This window comes from Salmo salar, chromosome ssa09 (genome assembly GCF_905237065.1).
Source record: "Salmo salar chromosome ssa09, Ssal_v3.1, whole genome shotgun sequence".
Lineage (NCBI taxonomy): Eukaryota > Metazoa > Chordata > Actinopteri > Salmoniformes > Salmonidae > Salmo > Salmo salar.
The window spans coordinates 125,687,027-125,706,874 of record NC_059450.1 but is presented as its reverse complement, the minus strand read 5'-3'; the positions used below and the strand labels follow the sequence as shown (position 1 = coordinate 125,706,874).

At 39.2% G+C, this 19,848-nt stretch overlaps 1 protein-coding gene across 1 annotated transcript; it reads right to left on the bottom strand.

Annotated features, from left to right (window-relative positions):
- Positions 1 to 14,917: 14,917 nt before the first annotated feature.
- Positions 14,918 to 19,766, bottom strand: LOC106612902 (caspase a). Its single transcript, XM_014214559.2, has 8 exons — positions 19,532 to 19,766; positions 17,207 to 17,491; positions 16,965 to 17,074; positions 16,352 to 16,528; positions 16,008 to 16,248; positions 15,782 to 15,910; positions 15,583 to 15,692; positions 14,918 to 15,462 (listed from the first exon to the last, which is right to left on the bottom strand). The coding sequence occupies exons 1-8, from the start codon at positions 19,536 to 19,538 to the stop codon at positions 15,370 to 15,372; spliced, it is 1,152 nt and encodes a 383-aa protein (XP_014070034.2). The 5' UTR covers positions 19,539 to 19,766; the 3' UTR covers positions 14,918 to 15,369.
- Positions 19,767 to 19,848: the final 82 nt, after the last annotated feature.

The window sequence follows — 19,848 nt, the reverse complement described above, 5'->3', positions numbered from 1 at the left end:
CATGATGACCAGAATATGAGGAGTAGAGATTGAGAGTAGGAAAGATGATTAGAAGTTGGAAGGAGGTGGTTGAATGAATCTGTATTCACTTTCTCTAACTGTCTGTCATGCTGTGTGTTCCCAGACATGGCTGGTGGTTTGAGACCCATCCCCAAATCTCACAATGGTGAGAGAGTAAAAAGAGTTTCTAACGGTGTGTGTGTCATAGATTGTTGTTAGGTTGATGATCAGAATATGAGGAGTAGAGCTTGAGAGTAGGAGGGATGATTAGAAGTTGTAAGGAGGTGGTTGAATGAATCTGTATTAAATCTCTTTAACTGTCTGTCATACTGTGTGTTCCCAGACATCATGGCTGGTGGATCCACACCCTTCCTCCAACCCCCAAAAGCAGCCCTCCAAGACAAAGCCGTCACCAGCCTACCAGACAGCATGGTAGGGTGACTTCAAACCTTGAGCTGTAAAACAGGGATGCAAACTAGTCACAATTTGAATACAAAAGCAGGTGTATTAACATTGTAACAATACAGCAAGCAGAAAAATACTGTATGCATGGACAGTTTTAATGAATTTAATGTAAATGTTTAATAGAACAATGATAATTTGTCTTATAAGTGTTTTAACTTATAGAGTTCCATATAGGATTATGCAAAACATATTCACGAAACTATTTCTCGTTAACTAATAAAACGATCTAACGGAGTACAGCAAGCAAACAACTTGAGTCATGGCAGATAGGACTACGAGAATGGTTTTATAATTCAAATACATTTACTTATTTAAAGGGGTGGTTCATCGAAAAATACTTTTAACCTCATTAAAACATTTGCCTAAGCATTAACCTTCACCAGAGACAGTTTTTAGGTTAGTTGGTTAAGTAGCCAACAGGTATCCTAGTGGTTAGAGCGTTGGACTAGTAACCGAAAGGTTGCAAGATCTAATCTCCGAGCTGACAAGGTAAAAATCTGACGTTTTGCCCCTGAACAAGGCAGTTAACCCACTGTTCCTAAGCCATCATTGAAAATAAGAATTTGTTCTTAACTGACTTGCCTAGGTAAATTAAATAAATATTTAGACTTCTGCAATTTTATTTAAAAATTAGACATTTACGATTTTATCTAGAATGTATGAAAAACTACAGTATATGTATTTATCCTCACTTTATGCAAGAAATGTTGTCTTGTCATTGAATTGCCCAAAAACAATCTATTTTGCTTTCAAACATGTTACAAAAATCGACCTACTGAAGCTAATGTTTTCTCCAGTTTGTGTCATTTGGTTGATACTCTTCCTCTTGGTTCAAAGATTTGTAAGTAAATTCTGACTCTGACCCAAGTCGCGGCTCGGTGCGGATTAATAGAAAATTACTTCCTGGATTTTAATGAAAAAATTAACGATATAATTGGGAAATGTTAGGCTAGGTAAATATTTTAGCAAAGTAATCTTATCGAGATTTTAACTACAAGGGCTATTGCAGTGATTGGAGGCACCGTGGGGTGTCTTTCGAAGGTTTGATAAACATTGACATTAAATTGGGTTTCTATGGGAGAGGGAGAAGTAGAATTCACTGATGAACTGAACTAAATACTGATCCAACCAACCTAAAAACTTTCTGGCGAAGGCTAATCTAGTGAGATTAAACGTATTTTCCGATGAACCACCCCTTTAACATAGTTGATGAAAACATCAAACAAGGCAATACAACAGTTAACATTTCAAGATAATACTTTATGAACAAAGCATTTATCTAAACATGAATCTGAGAGGTAGGCAGAGAACATATGCTTGACTCAAATCTAATATACTGTACTTAGAAAGTGGGGGAGAAAGATAGAAGGGGAGAGTGAAAGCAAGGGAGACAGAGAGAGAAAGAAGGACATAAGAGTTGTATAGTTACCACTAGTGCTGGGGGATAGGACTACATCCATCATCAATGACAAATACATGACAATGTCAAAAACAATGTTTTTTTTAAATTTGTTGTCAACTCAAGAAATTCTGTTTTCAGAAACGTTTTACAATTACAGATAATGATGTCAATAATCTATTCATATTTGTGTTCTGCAAAGTCCTAATATCGGTAACAATAATGGCTTGTCCAAATACTCGGCACACCCCTATTAATGATGATTGCGCTAACAAGGCAAGGGTTTTTTAGAACAGGTGCACACAAACTGTAAGTCAGAGCAAATCCTAATATTAAAATACTGTATTGATTTCGGAGATAATTTTTTTAAATATTCTAATATCATGCAAAAAAACGAGTTTCTGTCCATCACAAAGGAAAGTTTGAATACATTGTTGATAACTACTACAGTGCTGTACAAAGTGGACATTTTGACCACAGCTTCTAAAGGCCCATGTTGTACAGGTGGTACTGGCAGAGGGTGTTAAACTCCAGGCGAACATTATCACTCGACTGAGCAAAGAACCATCAAAGTGCATTTCTGAGCTCATGACAGCTCTGTTTCCCAGAGAGGTGATGGCCATCTCTTCGTTGACAGGAAAAAAATTGAATGCATTCCGGGACCAGGAGGCAAAGAAACAGCTGTGCCCAACCAAAGTGTCTGCCATTTCCAGTAAGTTGCTTTGTCATTTTTTACTATAAATAATGTACAATAACATGTAGAATTATGAAAGATAAGACTTTTACTTCAAAATAAAGCACAACTACTAGTACTGTAAATGGCCAAAAGGGGTTTTGTAGTTTATTTTATTATATATTTATTACAAGAGTGTGAATGTGTGTCTGTAACCTGATCTCAGGTCTAATCGTTTGTGCCAAGACTGTTGATTAATTTGGGGTTAGGCAGGCTATTCTGTACTCAAAGCAAATTTGTTAGAACCCTATTTTCTTTTTCTTCACAGCCTTTTTAATTAGGCGAAACCAGATGGAAGAGAAGGATGTTTTAAAAATGATTTGATCGAAGCTTAACAATGAGTCGAAATTGCTTAAGAAGTCCACGATTTAGGTTTAACACACTTTTTTTTTTTACTTAAAGGGAGTAATTTGGAGGCTAAGGCCTAACTTTTTGATTTGTTAACTCAGTGAAAAAGTATTAAAATTGAGAATTATTCAAATATGATGTCCTCGTATCTGTCAACTTCTTAATGTACACTGAACAAAAAAAAAATCTAAAGTCTTCTATAGTTATTGCTGTAGTATCACTATAAGATTGCTATAATATTATCATAAGATATACCATTGGTATATCTTTGTACAGTATATTGGTATAGTAGTGAATAATATTAGTTATTGCTATAGTATCACTATAAGAAGATGTTATAGTATTCCTTTAAGATAACTATAGTTATTCTATACTATGTCCGAATTTACCATAAGAATACTATAGAAGTTTTTCTGTGATATTTCTATAACATTCTATAATATTCTTCTATAGCAATCTTATAGGATCACTATAATATTGCTATAGTTATTGATATATTTTTACTATAAGATTGCTATAGTTATTCGATAGTATGTCCGAATTTACCACAAGAATACTATACGTTTTTTAGTGACATTCATATAATACTCTTTTATAGTAATCCTATAGTACTTTTTCATAAGGGCATTTTTAGAGAGAGAAGGTAAGGCAGAGGTGTTCCTTCATGTAGGTAAAACTTTTAATAACTGTCTTTACTCATTTGTTTGTGTGCTATGCAGTGCTTAATTTGTCAATCGGTAGGACCCGGAACACATAGTGAGTATGGGGGGGGGCGTTATCCGGGGGACTCTGTGGTACCGGAGCACATTGAGAAAAAAGTGTCAAACAATGTAGCAGCCAGGTAGCCTACTATCTATGGTGGTGAAATGGACAGCAGTCTCCAAGGTTCTAATTAATTCAAAGCATTTCATGACGTCACTGCAGTATGCTTACATATTTGAGTATAGCTACGAGGCTTACACAAGTTCAAATTTCTTATAGCCTAATTTTCTAGACATTAGTGTACAGCTACACTTTTAGACGACACTGCAGAACACCCGCCATATGCACACATACTCAGCTGTGGGGCTTACAAGACCCAAATTTCATATAATTTTCAAGACATCAATGTAGCAGTAGAACAAAAATCACAATATGGGAATATCGGGAATATCAAATAAAATAAATCACTGTAAGCTACAGCAGAACACACATATGATAATATATAGGCCTCTTGCCTGTGTGATAATATGAAGCACATATTCAGATTACAAACTGTTCTGTGCTGTGAAGGTAAAGGGAGAAAAATGTCCTACCTTAGTTTTCAAAACCTCCCATAATGACTCTCCCATGTCAAGTCCATTTAACTTCTGACGGGGCATGTTCACTAGCAAGTGGTAAATTGCCGTGTGCCGCTTAGGCCACCCATTGTGACTCGTTTGTGGGCATGCTGGCAGCATATGACAGCAAAGAGCAGCATGTTCGATTGTGCTTCAAGAATTCAGCATAGCAAGTTTGTATGAAGGTCTGGTTATTAAATGGGTAAATAGTTCAATAGTAATATGCTCTAAAACACTCTGGTGACAAACAAACTTTGCTTCCCTGTTTCCAATTGTCCACATGGCTGGGAGAACCTTTTCAAATAAGTAAATACATTTCGAAAATGTAAAAAAAACAATGTATTATTAGCTAGCTAGCTACAGTGCAGGCTAACTCAAATGAGCTGCTAAATGAGCTAGCTAGTTGGATAGCAAGCTATCTATCCAACTTTACATACTGTATAGGTTATATCAGCTGTGTCAGTGAACCCCTCCTGTATCTGAATTGGCTAAATAGACGGCACAGCATAACCAGAGCTGAGAAGTCACTTGGTCAGGCCTACAGGAAGTATTATTAAAGTGATGCTTTACATTGAAATACAGATAGAGATGCAGTAGTCCCAGAATTAATGATCCGTCCATTTTGCATTTCACCTCCTGATGATTATGCTGACTGACAGTGAATTTAACATGTTTTTTTTTTTTTTTAAACACAAGGCTTAAACATGCTAACTCTCTCTCTCCATCTCCCTCGTCTGCAGGTATGTTTTGATGTGAGAGAGAATACCATCCCCCAGTACCGTCATTACCACCTCACCCGCTCTTAAGATAACCTTCGGGCCGACTGGGAGCCCAAGGATGGTTAGGAGACACCGCTAGAGACACTTATGTAATCGTGATGAACTGAGAGAATAATAGGGTAGCACTGTGATTCATTAATCACATGCTGCTGCCTTACCTCTTTCCCTTTCTGTCTTTTACACCTCTCGCCACCTCTTTCTTCCTCTGTGTTATGATGCACAACAGATGTGCATTGAAGTAAAGATTGAACTTGTATTTATAATATTACAATTATAATAGTGCATGTATTTATAACACTTGGATAATTAACTTCTTTCAATAAAGCGTTTCACATTCTCTTCTGGTTGAAATTAAGTCTCTCATTTGTTGAAATACTACACCTATCCTGTGTTTATCAGATCAATGCAGATGAAGGAAATTAGATATTGAGATTAACCGGTTTTAGAGTATTTACATGATGCATATGAAGTGTAGTGTACTGTTTTTTTTAAATTATATTTCTGTATATATGAATTACAAATCAGCCTTTAACTAGTTAAATCATGTTTCTAGTCTATTGCATAGTTAGTGTAACCATTGATGTCCCAGGACCAAGATTGGTAAACACCGTTGAAGTGTATAATTGTAATACATACAGACACAGCATCAGATACTATAATTTGATACTCCTGGTATTGGATATGACTGAAAAATAATCTCAAAGACATTCATACCTGAACTACACCTTTATTTGTCAAGGTATAGTACATGATCAGTGAATATATTAAATGTACAGGCTACAATGTGGGGATCTCATGTATGGTAATAACTACATGTATATACAACTTGCATACTTGGCACAAAGTTATATTATATTCTACTCAATCTATAGACTTCATTAATGTCATTCAGACTGTTTTGATGTTGATACAACTGGCTATGATAGCTGAGGTTCATAGCTAGGTTCTGAGGTCAAATATCAGCAAGGCAAGCCTACACAATTGTACATTCAATTTGCAGTAAATGCTTTAGCTAGCTAGATTCTTTACATCCACTGTTTCACAAGACAACAGCCTGATTTGCTGGTTGTTTCAGGAGTCCCTAAAACATTAACAACCAGAATTACAATTTCATACTCATGTCACAACACCCAGAATAGCTAGCCAGCTAGCTGGCTAATGTTAGCTAGTTAGCTAGCTTGCTAAAGTTAATCACTTACATTTGCTTCCATCCTAGTATTTTTGTCAGCCATCTTTGCTGAAGACAGTCTCCAGCCTTGGGTCGCATAGCGTCAAATTCATCATGGGAACCACTCGATATGATTGGTCATTGCTCAGCAGTCGCCGCTGGTGATTTGCATAAAGTTGAGAAAAGTTTATATTTTTCACCACCTCCCACGCCACGTTCACACCGCCCATAGGTCGCCCTCTCTGCTTTCCTTCCATTGAAAATGAATGGGAAGAGGTGTTCCACCACGCAGCATCTTGTGCTAGTGTACATGGGGCATCAACTTCTTGCTCAAAGCCATGAGCGGGCATGTGGCTGTGATATTTAGCCTCCTTAAGCTGTTTTGAAGACTCTGACTGTAGTGGCAATTTTTTTCTCCATTTTGAGTTAACCTGGGTCTTGTCTACAAGACTTGCTGCCATCAAATGCGCCTTGGTTCAGGCATGGTCGAAAAACAATTTTTCGGGGGGCTCTTTGTTGTATTTTACGTCTGATGCATAGGATGTCAATTTTCTGTACATTCCACCTACTCTTTTGCTACTTTAACCTGTTATGGCTAGGGGGCAGTATTTTCACAGCCGGATAAAAAAACGTACCTGATTTAATCTGATTATTACTCCTGCCCAGAAACTAGAATATGCATATAATTATTAGCTTTGGATAGAAAACACTCCAACGTTTCTAAAACTGTTTGAATGGTGTCTGTGAGTATAACAGAACTCATTTTGCAGGCCAAAACCTGAGAAGATTCCATGCAGGAAGTGCCCTGTCTGACAATTTCTTGCCCTTCTTGATTATCTCTATCCATTACAGGGGATCTCTGCTGTTACGTGACACTTCCTACGGCTCCCATGGGCTCTCAGAAGGCGGCAAAAAGCTGAATCGTGGCTTTGCAGGCTCTGGCTGAAAAAAAGTAGCGCGTTTGGGTAGTGGCTGGTTACAGTACTGTGAGACTCAGGCTCGTGCCCGAGTCGACCCCATGCTTTATTTTCTTTCGTCTGTTTACCTAAACGCAGATTCCCGGTCGGAATATTATCACTTTTTTACGAGAAAAATTGCATAAAAATGGATTTTAAACAGCGGTTGACATGCTTCGAAGTACGGTAATGGAATATTTAGAAATCTTTTGTCACGAAATGCGCCATGCTCGTGACCCTTATTTACACTTCGGATAGTGTCTTGAACGCACGAACAAAATGCCGCTATTTGGATATAATAATGGATTATTTTGGACCAAACCAACATTTGTTATTGAAGTAGCAGTCCTGGGAGTGCATTCTGACAAAGAACACCAAAGGTAATCAAACTTTTGTAATAGTAAATCGGAGTTTGGTCAGGGCTAAACTTGGTGGGTGTCTAAATAGCTAGCCGTGATGGCTGGGCTATCTACTCAGAATATTGCAAAATGTGCTTTCACCGAAAAGCTATTTTAACATCGGACACCTCGATTGCACAAAGGAGTTCTGTATCTATAATTCTTAAAATAATTGTTATGTTTTTTGTGAACGTTTATCGTGAGTAATTTAGTAAATTCACCGCAGGTTTGCGGGGGGTATGCTAGTTCTGAACGTCACATGCTAATGTAAAAAGCTGGTTTTTGATATAAATATGAACTTGATTGAACAAAACATGCATGTATTGTATAACATAATGTCCTAGGTGTGTCATCTGATGAAGATCATCAAAGGTTAGTGCTGTATTTAGCTGTGGTTTTGGTTTTTTTTACATTATATGCTAGCTTGAAAAATGGGTGTCTGATTATTTCTGTCTGGGTACTCTGCTGACATAATCTAATGTTTTGCTTTCGCTGTAAAGCCTTTTTGAAATCGGACAGTGTGGTTAGATAAAGGAGAGTCTTGTCTTTAAAATGCTGTGAAATAGTCATATGTTTGAAAAATGGAAGTTTTTGTATTTTTGAGGAATTTGTCATTCGCGCCACGCCTATCATTGGATATTGGAGCAGGTGTTCCGCTAGCGGAACGTCTAGATGTAAGAGGTTATTAAGTTGAGGACAGACGTTCCGCTAGCGGAACCCCGTTCCGCCAGCGGGACCCCTCGCCAACAGCCAATGGAATAGCAGGGCGCGAAATACAAAACAACAAAAATCTCATAATTCAAATTTCTCATACAATCAACTATTTTACACCATTTTAAAGATAAACTTCTCGTTAATCCAACCACATTGTCCGATTTCAAAAATGCTTTACGTCGAAAGCATACCATTAGATTATGTTAGGACATCACCTTGACAAGAAAAACCACACAGCCATTTTCCAAGCAAGGAGAGGCATCACAAAAACCAGAAATACAGCTAAAATGAATCACTAACCTTTGACGACCTTCATCAGATGACACTCCCAGGACTCAATGTTACACAATACATGTATGTTTTGTTCGATAAAGTTCATATTTATATCCAAAACCCCATTTTACATTGGCGCGTGATGTTCAGAAAATGAAATTGCCTCCAAAACTTTCGGTAAATGAGCACATCAATTTACAAAAATACTCATCATAAACGTTGAGAAAATGTACAACAGTTATTGAAAGAATTATAGATACACTTCTCCTTAATGCAACCGCTGTGTCAGATTTCAAAATAGCTTTACGGCGAAAGCACATTGTTCAATATTCTGAGTACAGAGCTCAGCCATCAAAGCAAGCTATACAGTTACGCGCCAAGTTCTGGAGTCAACAAAACTCAGAAATAGTATTATAAATCTTCACTTACCTTTGCTGATCTTCGTCGGAATGTACTCCCAGGACTCCCACTTCCACAAGAAATGTTTGTTTTGTTCAATAAACTCCATATTTATGTCCAAATACCTCCTTTTGTTTGCGCGTTCAGATCACTATCCAAAGGCAAAATGCGCGAGCGCAAAACCAGAGACGAAAAGTCAAACATTTCCATTACCGTTCATAGAAACATGTCAAACGATATTTACAATCAATCCTTAGGGTCTTTTTATCATAAATATTCGATAATATTCCAACCGGACAAAAGCGTATTCATTACAGAGGAAAACGAATGAACGGCGCGCCTGTGTGACTGCGCAGTAAACAACTCATTGGTCTCAGGCTAGTCCACTGGTTGAATGGGCTCTTATTCTCTCCCCAGTAACAGTAGAAGCATGAAACAAGGTTCTAATGACTGTTGACATCTGGTGGAAGCCTTAGGAAGTGCAAAATGACCCCACAGACACTGTAGTTTGGATAGGCAATCACTTGAAAAACTACAAACCTCAGATTTCCCACTTCCTGGTTGGATTTTTCTCAGGTTTTTGCCTGCCATATGAGTTCTGTTATACTCACAGACATCATTCAAACAGTTTTCGAAACTTCAGAGTGTTTTCTATGCAAATATACTAATAATATGTAAATATGTGTCTCTGGGCCCGAGTAGCAGGCAGTTTACTCTGGGCACGCTTTTCATCCGAACGTGAAAATACTGCCCCCTATCCCAAACAGGTTCCCTCCAGTCGTTTCAAAGACCCAAGCTCCCTACCTTTTTGCATGTTGTACAGCCCAACTTTGAATTTTGCATGACAAGCCAGGGGCTTACCTGCCCAGCTCCCCGTCTCCCTCTCCTGCTGAGTCTGTCTCGCTAGTAAGCCTACTAGCTAGTCAGGTGCCGGTGGTGATGCTGAACTGGCGGTATTGGCGTCGCCATCAGGAACAGTTTGCCGCTCACTCCTCTCCTCTGGAATGGACAGTTCTCTGGCTCGTTCTGGGTTCGATTTGCAATCTTTCCCTGGATTTTTGGACTTGAAAAATGTCAAACTCGATTGCCTTTTCATATCTATTTTTTATTTGGCTTTCCTACGATTCAAATTCATTAGGGAGATGACTAGACTAGCCTATGCTACGTGACGTGATTACGTAGAGACTTCTTCACTAGCTGACCACCACTACCAAGACCTGTGTCAAGATCAGTTACGCACCCCACTGGCCCTCCCCATAACCTCTATGTACAAATAAGAGAGCAGGTCTGGAATCACTGTGGCAGGATAGGATGATTACGTCGAAGGATCACCGTGGGAGAAATAACGAGGAGGCTTGATTTAATGCTGATCGCTTTTATTAAAATGTCTACAGTGCGAACAGTGAAATAATTAATAAATCATACAGGATCTGGGCAAATGGGTGTCGGAACAAACAAAGTCAAATCTGAGAGGTGCCGGCTCAAATTAAGCACTGGTGCTATGTAAATGGTACAGAAGGGTAATAGATATTTAACTGTAAATAAAACAAATCTGATATGTATGATACCTGATTGTTTTGAGGGTTTTGACTTCACAAATAAATGATTTTACTCAATGTTTCAATTTTATAATTGCGTACTATTGTTTGTACAGATGAACGTGGTACCTTGAGGCGTTTGGAAATTGTGCCCAAGGATGAACCAGACTTGTGGAGGTCTACAATATTTTGGCTGATTTCTTTTGATTTTCCCATGATGAAGGTAGGACTTGAAATACATCCACAGGTACACCTCCAATTGACTCAAATGATGTCAATTAGCCTATCAGAAGCTTCTAAAGTCATGACATCATTTCATGGAATATTCCAAGCGTGTTAAAAGGCACAGTCAACTTAGTGTATGTTTACTTCTGACCCACTGGAATTGTGATACAGTGAATTATAAGTGAAATAATCTGTCTGTAATCAATTGTTGGAAAAATGACTTGTGTCATGCACAAAGTAGATGTCCTGACCGACTTGCCAAAACCATAGTTTGTTAACAAGAAATTTGTGGAGTGGTTGAAAAATGAGTTTTAATGACTCCAACCTAAGTGTATGTAAAATTCCAACTTCAACTGTATACCCAGTAAACACAAATCTAAGTAAAGGAATGGCATTAGGAATATAGAAATATTTGAACAAGAAATGTCAGAGCAGCACAGACTAAGATACAGTAGAAAAGTATAGAATGCAGTATATACATATGAGATGAGTAGTGCAAGATATGTAAACATTATTAACCTCACTAGGGTAGGGGGCAGTATTTTCACGTCCGGATGAAAAGCGTGCCCAGAGTAAACTGCCTGATACTCAGGCCCAGAAGCTAGGAAATGCATATTATTAGTAGACTTGGATAGAAAACACTCTGAAGTTTCTACAACTGTTTGAATGATGTCTGTGAGTATAACATAACTCATATGGCAGGCGAAAACCTGAGAAAAATCCAACCAGGAAGTGGAAAATCTGAGGTTTGTAGTTTTTCAAATGATTTGCCTATCCAATATACAGTGTCTGTGGGGTCATATTGCACTTCCTAAGGCTTCCACTAGATGTCAACAGTCTTTAGAACCTTGTTTCAGGCTTCTACTGTGAATGGTGAGAGAATAAGAGCTATTTGAACCAGGTGTCTGGCAGAATGGCATAAGCTCAGTCACGCGTGCGGCCGTGAGAGCGAGCTGCGTTCCTTTTCATTTCTGAAGACAAAGGAATTGTCCGGTTGGAATATTATTTAAGATTTATGATAAAAACATCCTAAAGATTGATTCTATACATCGTTTGACATGTTTCTACGAACTGTAATAAAACTTTTTTGACGTTTCGTCTAAACTTAGTGCTCACGCATTTTGCATTTGGAATAGTGAACTGAACGCGCGAACAAAAAGGAGGTATTTGGACATAAATATGGACTTTATCGAAACAAAACAAATATTTACTGTGGAACTGGGATTCCTGGGAGTGCATTCCGATGAAGATCATCAAAGGTAAGTGAATATTTATAATGCTATTTCTGACTTTTGTTGACTCCTCAACATGGCGGGTATCTGTATGGCTTGTTTTATTGCAAGGTGTGCTTTCGCCGTAAAGCTTTTTTGAAATCTGACACAGCGGTTGCATTAAGGAGAAGTTTATCTTTAATTCTATGCATAACAGTTGTATATTTTATCAACGGTTATGATGAGTATTTCTGTAAATTGATGTGCTCCTTCACCGGCAGTTTTGGAGGCAAAACATTTCTGAACATTATACACGCCAATGTAAAATGTTTTTTTTATATATAAATATGAACTTTATCGAGCAACATTGAGTCCTGGGAGTGTCATCTGAAGAAGATTGTCAAAGGTTAGTGATTCATTTTAGCTGTATTTCAGTTTTTTGTGACGCCTCTCCTTGCTTGGAAAATGGCTGTGTGGTTTTTCTTGTCTAGGTGCTGTCCTAACATAATCTAATGGTATGCTTTCGCCGTAAAGCCTTTTTGAAATTGGACACTGTGGTTGGATTAACGAGAAGTGTATCTTTAAAATGGTGTATAATACTTGTATGTTTGAGAAATTTGAATGATGCGATTTTTGTTGTTTTGAATTTGGCGCCCTGCTATTTCACTGGCTGTTGGCGAGTGGGCGTCCCACATACCCCAGAGAGGCTAAAGTGACATTTTTAAAGTGGCCAATGATTTCAAGTCTGTTTGTAGGCAGCAGCCTCTCCGTGCTAGTGATGGCTATTTAACAGTCTGATGGCCGTGAGATACAAGCTGTTTTTCAGTCTTTCGGTCCCCGCTTTTGTAAATCTAATCAGTTTTCCACATCATCACAGATTTTTTTGAATGACTTGGAAACAATGTTGATTCAACCAGTTCTTGCCCAGTGGGATATATATATTTTTTTTACATGTTATCACGTTTCAAGGTAAAACCCAGATGCAGACAACATTGAATTACCAACAGTATATTAATCCAACAGGGTCAGGCAAGAGACAGCTCAAGGTCAGGCAGGGGTCAGTAATCCAGATGGTGGGGAAAAGGTACAGGATGGCAGGCAGGCTCAGGGTAGGCAGAGATCAGTAATCCAGATAGGTGGGGCAAAGGTACAGGACGGTAGGCAGTCTCAGGGCAGGCAGAAAAGGTCAAAACCGGGAAAACTAGAAAACATGAACAATCGCGAGACAGGAATAGAGGGAAAAACGCTGGTAGACTTGACGAAACAAAACGAACTGGCAACAGACAAACAGAGAACACAGGTATAAATACACAGGGGATAATGGGGAAGATGGGCGATAATGGAGACAATCACAAAGACATGTGAAACAGATCAGGGTATGTAGCCCTACATTCATTTGATGTAAACATAAGGCTGAGAGAGAATTTCCTTATACCATGTTTTTTGCACCAGTCTCTGCACTATTCCTTTCAAATCCAAATCACATTGAGATTGACTTTATAATTTTATCCTAACCCAGTGCTTCCCAAACTTGGTCCTCGGGACCCTAAGGGGTGCATGTTTGGTTTTTGCCCTAACACTACCCTAGTGTTAGGGCAAAGCTTGATGATTAGTTGATTATTTGAATAAGCTGTGTAGTGCTAGTGCAAAAACCAAAACGTGCACCGCTTGGGAAACCCTGACCTAACCTGTGACCTGACCCATCACTTTATGTATCACTGCCCCCCAGTCGCAAGAAGCGACATAAAAAAAAACACCACAAAAAAACAATACAACACAAACGGCTTCTAGCATCCTACGCATGCTTTCTGTCTCTAACACTAAAACTGAAACTAAATCATATAAAAATCATTTTCTACAACTCAAACTAAATAAAAATGAGCAAATCAGGTTTGAAAACTAACTGAAGCTAAACTGAATTTCTAATCAAATTACATTTACATTTTTTTTTTTTATGAATAAAAAAATTCGAGCCTGGGTGCCGATCAGTTATGCCAAATTGGCCACTGGTAACCCTACCATACCAATCTACTGTAGTTTATACCAAGTAGCACACAGGTGTAGACAACACTGCTTGAACAGGCCTGCTAGTCATTTAAAAAACTTTTTATGATGGAGATAAGTCATTAGTTTAGACCTCATCTGTGGTTTTAAAAACGCTACTTCTCCTTACCGAAATTACATACACATGATAAGACACGCACTCAACACACACGTACACAAGGATGTTGTATTGTAAATATGTGATTGTGTAGCAGTGACATGAGGGAACACACTAAATGTATTGGGTTAAGTGTTATCAAATGTAATGTCATGTCATATTTTAAACTGTATATAACTGCCTTAATGTTGCTGGACCCCAGGAAGAGTAGCTGCTAATGTGGATCCTTAAGAAATACAAATAGGCAAACTTGCTCACTGCCTCACAATTGTCACGCCCTGATCTGTTTCACCTTGATCTGTTTGTGTTTGTCTCCACCCCCCTCCAGGTGTCGCCCATCTTCCCTATTATCCCCTGTGTATTTATACCTGTGTTCTCTGTCTGTTTGTTGCCAGTTCGTCTTGTTCGTTCAAGCTAACCAGCGTTTTTCCTGTCAGCTCCTATCGTTTCCCAGCCTCTTTCCTCGTCCTCCTGGTTTTTGACCTTTGCCTGTCCTGACCATGTACCCTCCCGCCTGACCTCTCTGCCTGACCCTGAGCTTGCCTGCCGTCCTGTACCTTTGCTCCACCTCTGGATTACTGAACTCTGCGTACCCCTGACCCTGAGTCCGCCTGCCGTCCTGTACCTTTGCCTTTCCCTGGATTTTTGACCTCTGCCTGCCTTGACCTGTCTTTGCCTGCCCGTTGCCACAATAAACATTGCTACTTCGACAGTCTGCATCTTGGTCTTACCTTCATTCCTGATAACAATAGTGGATAGGCAAAATTAAGTTAATTTTCATTTGTAGCCAAAGGCACATCACATCTGTTAAATGTATTACATGTTTTTGAGTGCAGTGAGATATTTTTATTTCGGGAAATAGTGCTTTTGTCACAGAGACTTATTTGACTTATCTTCCAAATGTTAAAACAGGAGTAGCCAATCTTCCTCCTGGAGAGTTATTGGGTAACCTCGTACCCAGTACCCAATACGTTTTTGTTCCAGCTCTGCTCTAACACATCTTGACATTGATTAGCCGAATCAGGTGTGTTAGAGCAGGGCTAGAACAAGACTACATAGGCTACCCAGTTGCTCTATAGGAGGATATTATAATTAGCAGATTATAAATAATTTGTAGATAAAATAATGTTAAAAGGTTCATTATATGTATAAATTTAAAACATACTGGTGATGATCTTAAAAGGAGTATATACCAAACACTTTCATACAAAATAACAGAAAATATGCTCCTCCCTTATTCCTCCATTGTGATTACAGTACAATTAATCAATCATCACAACTTCTCAGAGGCCTGGGAAGAGGTAGAAGTGCTTTGTTAGAGTGGCTCTGTCTTTGGTCGGCATCTGTCTGGGGAAATCTTCAAAGCGTCCCATGACCTGTATGGAAGAAAATACAAATATGTTATTGTGGCTCAAAGTAAATCAAAGCTGATCAATCATTCTATACAGTGCAATGAGGAAAGAACAATGTTAACTGTTCTGTTTCCAGATACTTGCCTTTCTGAACAATTCTTCTATATGATCATCACAGGCATTGGTGTTGAATATCTCCATGATGCGTTGGAGAAAAAGGGTGCCCAACTTTGGATCTCTGTAGGACACAGTATCTGAAAGCGGAGGGAATGTAATGAGGGTTTACTCACAGTGATTTACAAACAATATAATGCCTGAGAATGTGTTAATATGACACACTAACCTGGTGTGCAGGAGAGGAGGGAGATGAAGTCCTTCTCTTTGTGCTCCCTCCTGATTGAGTCACTCTCAAACCCCTGGTCAAGGCTGGACCCAGGCACTTTGTCACTGACCCAAACAGACCCATCCTTGCCTGAAACAACATGCAAATCCTCTTTAATATGGAGGTGTTGCCTGTACAAAAGGTTAACTTTCATTTAGGAAATGTGTATTTTTTATGAAGGAATCACCTCCCCTGCAGGCCTGAATGAGGATGACTTTGGGTTTGTTAATCAGTGCTTTGCAGTTCTCTGTGTTCAGGTGTGTGAAGATGTTGTTGATGTGGAAGATGTCAGAATTAGGGTCCCCTTCCTTGTAATGGACACCCATGATGGCTCCCAGCACCCCGTGAGACATCATCACCACGAAGACGCTGTCCGACAATAAGTGCTCCTCACGTTTAGAGAACGCTTTCACAGCCTCGTCCATCTCCTGCAAGAGCATACTGTCAGTCACAGATGAGAAAAACCATAGACTAAGGAAACATGTAAACATTCTTCTAGAAGCAGGAGAGATGTTTCCTCCCTCTGTTTACCTGTCCAGACAGGTTTCTGTGTTTCACCACATCATATCCCAGATCCCTGAGAAGCCTCTCCATGTTCTCCTCGTCCTTCTCTGCCCCTCGTCTCAGCATGGTCTTATCATCAAACTCCACGTTGTTAATGAGCAGGGCCAGACGCTTTCGACCAGACTTATCCATTGGAGGGTAAATCTGATCGAGCAAAGCAATGACAGGTGCAAAGGTTATTTAACAGTAATATAGCCTAGCAACAATTCTACTCAGTCAAAATATGTGTGGAAATTGGTCCCAATTTACAAATCGTGCTAAAACCACTGTGTAATAACAGTGTAGGTACACATTGTTACACAGTTATTGCAGCTTGTGAAATTACAAGTTGAAACTTTGATGGTTTGTTTACACTGCAGGACTATACTTTCACGTCTATATTATTATTATAATTTTTTTTTTAAAGACTTTAGAGTAACTGTGTTTCCTAAACTGTGACACCGGTAACCCAAGGGGTTCATAAGCAAGCTTACTGGTCTAATAGGAGAACTATAAACTCAGAAGCTAATTCTATCGGAGCACTCAGAAAACCGATACATGTACACTGATCTATCCTTTGACAACCAAGTAGAGCTCGAACCTCGCTACCCTTCCTCTGAAGAATGTCCTTCTTAAAGTCCTTTGTGCTGGGGATGAGGTAGGAGGACACCTGGTGCTCCTCCTGCCGTGATAACTGGGGCGATGATGGTCCTGCAGGGAAAATACAGCATGTTACATTACATTACATTTACAGTATCTGTTAAGTTCTTACTAACTTATCAAGTCTAAGAGAAGTTTGGGACTGTGACAGACGTAACTGAATGGTGTATCAGTTTCACTCACTCATCTGGGCAGGCTGCCTGGGGGCCAGACCCATTTTGTCATAAACTCCAGGATCCCTCTCCTGAACTCTGGCAATCATCTTCTCACTGGCTTTGCTCCCTTTCTTCCGCACCATATCGATAATGCATCGTGCCTGCTCTGCCCTAGTGCTGTTCTCCTCCGTCACTGAGTCTGTCTCTTCATCGTTCAGCACCTTGTCCTCCAAAAGGTCGTCCAGGAGCTGCTTGATCACTGGCTTCGTCACACTGTCTATGAATGTCTTCCGAGCATTGGAGAGCACCTTGTCTGGTTAAAGTAAATAGGAGCTACAATTTAGTCATTGTTGGAGTGATGTCTAAGTCTTATGCATCTGCTTTGTAATTGAGCATACAGTGTATCCTAAATTTCAATTCATCCTTTAAAAGGACAATCTGCAGCTCGAACAATAACAAAGTGGACACCCCGCCACTGATTTGGTAAACAACTGAGGGATGGGGTTGGAGAAACGTAACCACTCTCAAACTCATGGACAGAGCTATGGATGCAAAGACTGACCATCCATGATATCAACATGATAGTTTAACCATGCTTTGAGGCTATACAGTGTTTGTTTACAATTACATTGTTTACAAACAAATTAATAAACCAAGCTTATATTTTGATGAGCATGACGGTTGAACTAAGCTCATCTATATGTTATTTTTTTTCAAGAATCAATGTGTATATCATTAATTTAAAAGTCTAACAATTGATGTAGCAACTGCAGTTTGTCTCTTCTATTATGCAGAATGTTTTGGTTCGTGTCTGTAACGGCCGTCATTAGAATTAGACCAAGGTGCAGCGGAGGATGTGTTCATCTTCAGGAATTTATTACAGAAAGAACACGTTAGACAAAAAAAACGACAGCCAAACAGTCCTGTCAGGTGCAAACACTAAACAGAAACAATTACCCACAAAACCCAAAGGAAAAACATGCTCCTTATGTGTGACTCCCAATCAGCAACAACGAGCTTCAGCTGTGCCTGATTGGGAGCCACACACGGCCCAAAACAAAGAAATACAAAAACATAGAGAAAGGAACATAGAACGCTCACCCAATGTAACACCCTGGCCTAACCAAAATAAAGAACAAAAAACCCCTCTCTATGGCCAGGGCGTTACAGTGTCTTTCTTGGGGTGTGTTCGTAAATTCAATCTGGAGTGCCAGAGTGCGCTCAGACTGCGCTCGGGACGTTCGTTAATCAGGGGCGGAAATCCCGGGGGGGACGGGGGGGACACGACCCCCCCATCTTGGGAAAAATATGATTTGTCCCCCCCAATATATCACTGAAACATAACTATGTAATTTAAATAATATTAATAATACGCAATGAAAGCAATTGTGCTGATTATAGACACTTAATAGCGCGTTTTCAAGATTCAAAAGATTGCGACCCCCCACCCTTTGCCTCACAATGGTTTGATCCACTGCCAGTTCCTTAGTTTGCACGTAACTGCCGTGAGGTTCATCCAGTCAATCGCGCACACACACACACTAGCTGAATATGCAGAGCTAGCGCGCAAATATTAACTATTAAACTAGCTAGTACCTATTCCATTTATGTGGCGTCGTCAAAGATGGAATCTTTGCTATCGTCAATGTATTCCAAGATCAGCATGAAGATGATGTAAGTTAGTGCTTCAAAGTCCCTGTGATAAGGTTAGCGATAAACTGAAGTCCAAACTGAACAGAACTACACTCTCTTCTACCATTATCTTAAATATATTTAATGGTCTCGTTGCAAAAGCTAAATTGTCGCAAGGGAACTTTTATTTATTTATTTTATTTCACCTTTATTTAACCCGGGTAGCAAAGATTAAAGTTTGCTAGTTTGCTGACGTTTACCGACTCTCGCCATATTCAAAGCGTGTTGAGCGTTCATAAATTCGTCAGAGCGCTCTGAAATCGGAGTTGATGGGCAGAGCAAATTTACGAACGCGCGCGCGCACACACACACACACACACACACACACACACACACACACACACAAAGAGAGAAATATAAACAAATTATCACACATGCACACATTGTTATCAAATCAACTGCTCCAGATAGAAAAAACGGAGGATCGACCGTGCCTTTTGCTTGCACCAGTCAGTCTTGAGTTTGACGCCAATAGCGAAAGTGAAAGTATGCATGCTGTCGAAGTGGAAAGAAATTGTCCAGAATTCCAACAAAAATATTGCAATATTCTTCATATTTATATTTGTCAGAGTAATACCATAAATACCATGTTTGTTAAAACCAAATTGTACCTAAGCAAAACAGTCGATAATGTTTGTACATATACGTTTTTATTATTTACCTGCCATTCCTTAGATGAGGTGGATGAAGCTATTCTCTTCTTTCTGCTATCTATTTCGCATAGAATAAAGATATGCCTATTTCGCATAGAATAAAGATATGCCTAGGCGTTTTCTTGATGATTTTCGATCATCCCAAATGCTTCTCAACATAGGCTACTGGAGTCATAAAAAGTCTTAGCAACTTCCCGTATATTTTATACAGTAACCTGATTGGCTGGTTTGGTGCATATATGTACATAACAGGTTTGTTGGACTGTGATATGCATTGAAAAATATGTTGTATTTTTCTGATTTACAAGAAAGGAAATGTGCATTT

Bases quoted from the DNA above. Each gene is read 5' to 3' on its own strand.
- LOC106612902 (XM_014214559.2), bottom strand. The intron at 16,249-16,351 runs GTAAACAGAGGG...ATGCTCTTGCAG, and splicing joins ACAGAAACCTGTCTGGACAG to GAGATGGACGAGGCTGTGAA. The intron at 15,911-16,007 runs GTGATTCCTTCA...ATGTTGTTTCAG, and splicing joins CATTCAGGCCTGCAGGGGAG to GCAAGGATGGGTCTGTTTGG.